Genomic DNA, 4,396 nt, shown 5'->3' with positions numbered 1-4,396 from the left:
GGAGCTCAGCTAGAAATTCCCCAGTGACCCTGAAAAGTCAGTAGGCATTTTGCCTGACTCCTATGAAACCAGGCCCCCATCACTAGCCACAACCTTCCATAAATTAGTGGCCATCAGTCATGTAAGGGCAATCCTTCAAGGCTCTCCACAGGTAGAGGATGTGGCCACAGGTCACAAAAGCTCAAGACAGATCTATATTATAATGAGGCACCTAAATACCTGCAGGCTTAGCCAGTAAATTTTCCTTCCTGAAAAAGACCTGGAAGCACGAAGGGGAATATTAACTCTGACACAGTTTTCCTTGAATTTAAGTTTTCCCTAAATGGAAGATTTACAGATGATAATTTTAGCATCACAAAGTTAATAAAAATCTGTGCTCCCCTCTGGCTGTATGCTCAGTCCATTTCCTGGTATCCCATTGACTGCTCATGCTAACCTAGGTTACAATATTAACCTGCCTTCCTGATATTGGTCCTGTGTACTCTGTCTTCTTCTCTGCTGATTTCTGGTTTGAAGATCAATCTCACTGCAATGGGAAAACATATCTTGCTGCTCCCACTGGGCCTGTCTTTGCTCATGAGCTCCCTGCTAGGTAAGGTACTGGCAGATGGTAGTAGTTGCCACTGTTAGGCAGACACACTGATTCTACAGTTTAGGGGATGTGATTAGCATGAAATAGGATAACATTAGAACTGACCCTGCTTCATTCTGATATCTATATCCACTTCTTCCCCTTGCTTCATCTGTTCGCACTCAAAGATACTTTCCGTTGCTTCTCTTCATACTTTCTCCTGCTCCATGTCACCATCTCTCTCTCTTTCTCCTTTCCACCTCTCTTCATGTCTGTTCTCTGGAGTGCTTAAGCATGTTCAGTTCCTCAAGTTTACATGCACATTGGCTTGTATTTGGATTGTAAGTGGGAAAGGAAATTCATTACCAGGATGAAAACAGTAAAAATATTGATTCATCCAATCCAGTATGATAGAATACTAACTTTAAAAATGGATTCCTGTGAGGATTTCCTGTATCAGAGATGCTTCCCTTTGTTGTTTGTGCATTGAATACAATACTGTTTGATAATGTCAGACTCTTGTCCCTTTCTGCCATCTCTCTCTCTCTCTTAGATGCACTAGAATCATAATGCTGTGTGGTACTTTAGGGACCCCACACCAGAACTCCTATTTTTCATTCTGATAACTTGGTCTATTCTCATGGTATGAGGTTGCATCGATTTTCCAACTTTCTTTTTTTGTAGATTCCTGTGGTCATGAACCTCCATGAATGTGTTATCTCAGCATACAGCCAGCTCTTTTACTGGCTACTGCTTATTTATTTACCAGAGTCACAAACTCAGCTACAATTGGTGCTTGAGTTTGCAGCCTGAATGAGACCCTTACATTGGCTTTTGCCTTTTCAGCTTTGCAGTGCTTCAGATGTATTAGCTTCGATTCTACAGGATTTTGTTATGTTGGAAGACATATATGTCAGACTTATCCTGATGAGATTTGTGCCTGGGTTGTAGTAACCACTCGAGGTATGTAAGCTCTGGGAGCTCTGAACGTAATCTTGCTTGTCCTAGAGCATTGAACCCATCTCCACGATGCTGATGGCAAATGCAGAAACTGAAGGAAGATGTCTTTGCCGGTAAAAGTATGAGGGAAAAGTTCTTTTCCTTCTCTTAAAGGCTCCCACTGACTGATAGTCAGACCAACAAATAAATGATGAAAAAAATTTTATGAAAGATGTCTGGATATACTTAGGCAAATTCAGGGTTAATATAGTCTAGTGTGGTAGGAATTGGATTTTAAAATTCCATTCAGCATTCTTGGAAATGAAGTCCCACCAGTGGGTTAGATTAATGGTTGAGGCATCGTGTCCCAGTGAGCCCACTTCAGTTATGGTTGTATTTCTATTGTACTTTCCATCTGACTCTTCAATGACTCATCAACTCTTTCCACTGATATTCACATTCTGCCTCTTGACATTCTTCTACAGATGGAAAATTTGTATATGGAAACCAGAGCTGTGCTGAGTGCAACGCTACGACTGTTGAGCATGGAAGTCTTATAGTATCAACAAACTGTTGCTCAGCCACCCCTTTCTGCAATATGGTACATCGCTGATACTTAATTGTATGGAAGGATTTTAGGTGAGTCCCTACTCCTTCCCTGTGCTCCTGTAACCTCATAGCCCTGGTCAGCATGAATTGCTGATGTTTCAAAAGTTCAACAGACTGGAGTGATGTTCTCTGCTTCCCACCAGCCCTGGCACTCCCTCATTCTCACATCATGGTTTCCTTCCATTTCCCCCTCTGTCCCTCCAACAAAATAGATAAATGGCACAAGTTGCTTCTTCTACACTCTCTGCACTGATTTAACAAACACTTTCTGTCTGTTGAACGCAGCACTGGGCACTGAGCACTGATTTTTGAAAAGTATTGAAAGAGAGAGTCCAGTCCTGAGACCAGTCTTCTATGAAGATTCTGTATCTGACAGGGTGGCCAGATAACTATAACTTCCGTTTCATCAATCTAATCCATACACTGAGGAGGATATATTAGGAAGTTTTTGATTCCTGTGGCTCTAACAAACTGCTGTTTGAGAGAAAGAATTTATTAAGGTCATTATTTGAGATAGTTTTACCTTATTATGTTAGGCTATATTGGAACAGAGATGTTCAACTCTTGGCTTTCCGGAAGCAGGGTAAAATAGGAAGGGAACAGGACAAGTTTCAACCACTATGGGTTGACCCTAAGTGGCTTATTTCCACGAAGTAAGATATATATCTATCAATAATCTATTCAAATTTCAAATGCATTATTAGGTCAGAGATACCTACCGCATCTCTGGAAACGATCTCACAGACACAGACAGATTTTAATGTGATAGATCAGACATTCTCAGTTTCATGTACTGACTAGAGTCAGATACCACAGGCTGAGAGTGCTTCTTTTCCAGTGTTCATTTCCCCAGTGTGGTCACATGGACATGTGCTTCTTTATTCTTCAAGAAATTTCTAATTTTTAGCTTTACTCCTACTAATTCCATAGATTTTAAAGTCCTATTTCAAATTTTTTACTTTTTTATTACCTGTATGTTTACATTTTTGGACAACCTAAACAGTGCAGACAATACTGTAAACAATTTCTAGGAATCCCATTCCACTCTGCCAAGACATTGCTTTGTAATATGTCATACAGGTGAAGGCACGTACAAGATAGAACAAAGTATATCATTGGACTAGAAGGAAAGATGAATGGCAGAAAAGTTTCATAGAGAGGAGGAGACTGGTGTGAGGCATGAGAAGAAGCAGCAGAGAGAACATGGAGGCTGATGTTGAGATTCCTCTCTGCATATTTACAGGGTGTTAGGAATATACTTAAGGGATGGATGTATACAGGGCTTTTTATGTCTAGGTGGGCAATGTTTTCAATCTTATCAATTTCGTTAGAGGTTATGGTGTTGTGTGTTCTTTCATATGGTGATTTAACTTCAAGAGCGTATGTGGTGGCTGGTGACACTAGGCTGCCATGGAATTGGGATATATATTTTGGGCATGGAGGCAACCTGCCTTGGGAACTAAATGAGTAGAGCGATTGTTACGAGTCTCAGAGAGAAGTCATCAGCACTGTCATATGTGATAGAGCAAATCAGGTTAGAGGCTTTGCTGACTGAGATGAGGATATCTACCAAATATCTTGGGGCACTGTGGTGTAGGATCTAGTTCGGGGTAAAAGACAGTATCAGTTTTTATAATTTTATAGCAACTTAGCTTGCTTACTCTATTTCGTATACAATATATATATTTGATACCTTCTAAATTTTTTGAGTAGGTCATAATAATTTTTTATTTATTATAAATTTTAAAGTCATATATTTACAAACAGTGACATCATTTTAACGCTCTTTTTTCAGTGCTCTTTATTGAGTCTTGACACTGGAGCATGCCAGAAAGAATAATCTACTGACCATGTCTGGACAACTCACTATGATTTCTACATCGTGTTTTCTGACTACATGTATATCATTATGTTCTTGGGTGATCTGTAATAAATTGAAAGCCTTACATATTTTAATTTGAACTATATGCTGTTTAAATTATTTTTTGAACTTAATTTATTTATTTACATCCAAACTGTTGCCATTCCTCCTTGTACCCCCTTCAGGGTTCTTCACCTTATCCACCCTATTCTGTACTTCAGAGAAAATGTTCCCCAATTCATGGCAACCCTTACTCTGGGACATCAAGTCTCTACATGACTAGGTACATCCTCTTACACTGAGGCCAGGCAAGAGGGTAAGTCTTCTGCTACATATTTCCCAGGAGCCTCAGAATAGCCCATGTATGGTCTTTAGTGGGGGTATAGTCTGTAGCAGTATCCGGGATCCAGGTTAGT

General features: G+C 39.9%; 1 protein-coding gene across 1 annotated transcript; it reads left to right on the top strand.

Annotated features, from left to right (window-relative positions):
- The first annotated feature begins 399 nt into the window (after positions 1-399).
- LOC134480016 (urinary protein 3) lies at positions 400-4,081 on the top strand. The gene is made up of 4 exons (XM_063266296.1): positions 400-592; positions 1,418-1,534; positions 1,996-2,149; positions 3,915-4,081. Exons 1-3 carry the CDS (start codon positions 532-534, stop codon positions 2,121-2,123), a joined length of 306 nt encoding a protein of 101 aa, XP_063122366.1. The 5' UTR covers positions 400-531; the 3' UTR covers positions 2,124-2,149; positions 3,915-4,081.
- Positions 4,082-4,396: the final 315 nt, after the last annotated feature.

Source organism: Rattus norvegicus, chromosome 8 (assembly GCF_036323735.1).
Source record: "Rattus norvegicus strain BN/NHsdMcwi chromosome 8, GRCr8, whole genome shotgun sequence".
Lineage (NCBI taxonomy): Eukaryota > Metazoa > Chordata > Mammalia > Rodentia > Muridae > Rattus > Rattus norvegicus.
The sequence above is the reverse complement of the archived record's forward strand: the minus strand, read 5'-3'. Positions and strand labels throughout refer to the sequence as shown.

Coding starts and splice junctions, on each gene's coding strand:
- LOC134480016 (XM_063266296.1), top strand. CDS start 532: ATGGGAAAACATATCTTGCTGCTCCCACTGGGCCTGTCTTTGCTCATG. Junction 593..1,417: donor GCTCATGAGCTCCCTGCTAG/GTAAGGTACTGG, acceptor TTGCCTTTTCAG/CTTTGCAGTGCTTCAGATGT. Junction 1,535..1,995: donor GGTTGTAGTAACCACTCGAG/GTATGTAAGCTC, acceptor ATTCTTCTACAG/ATGGAAAATTTGTATATGGA.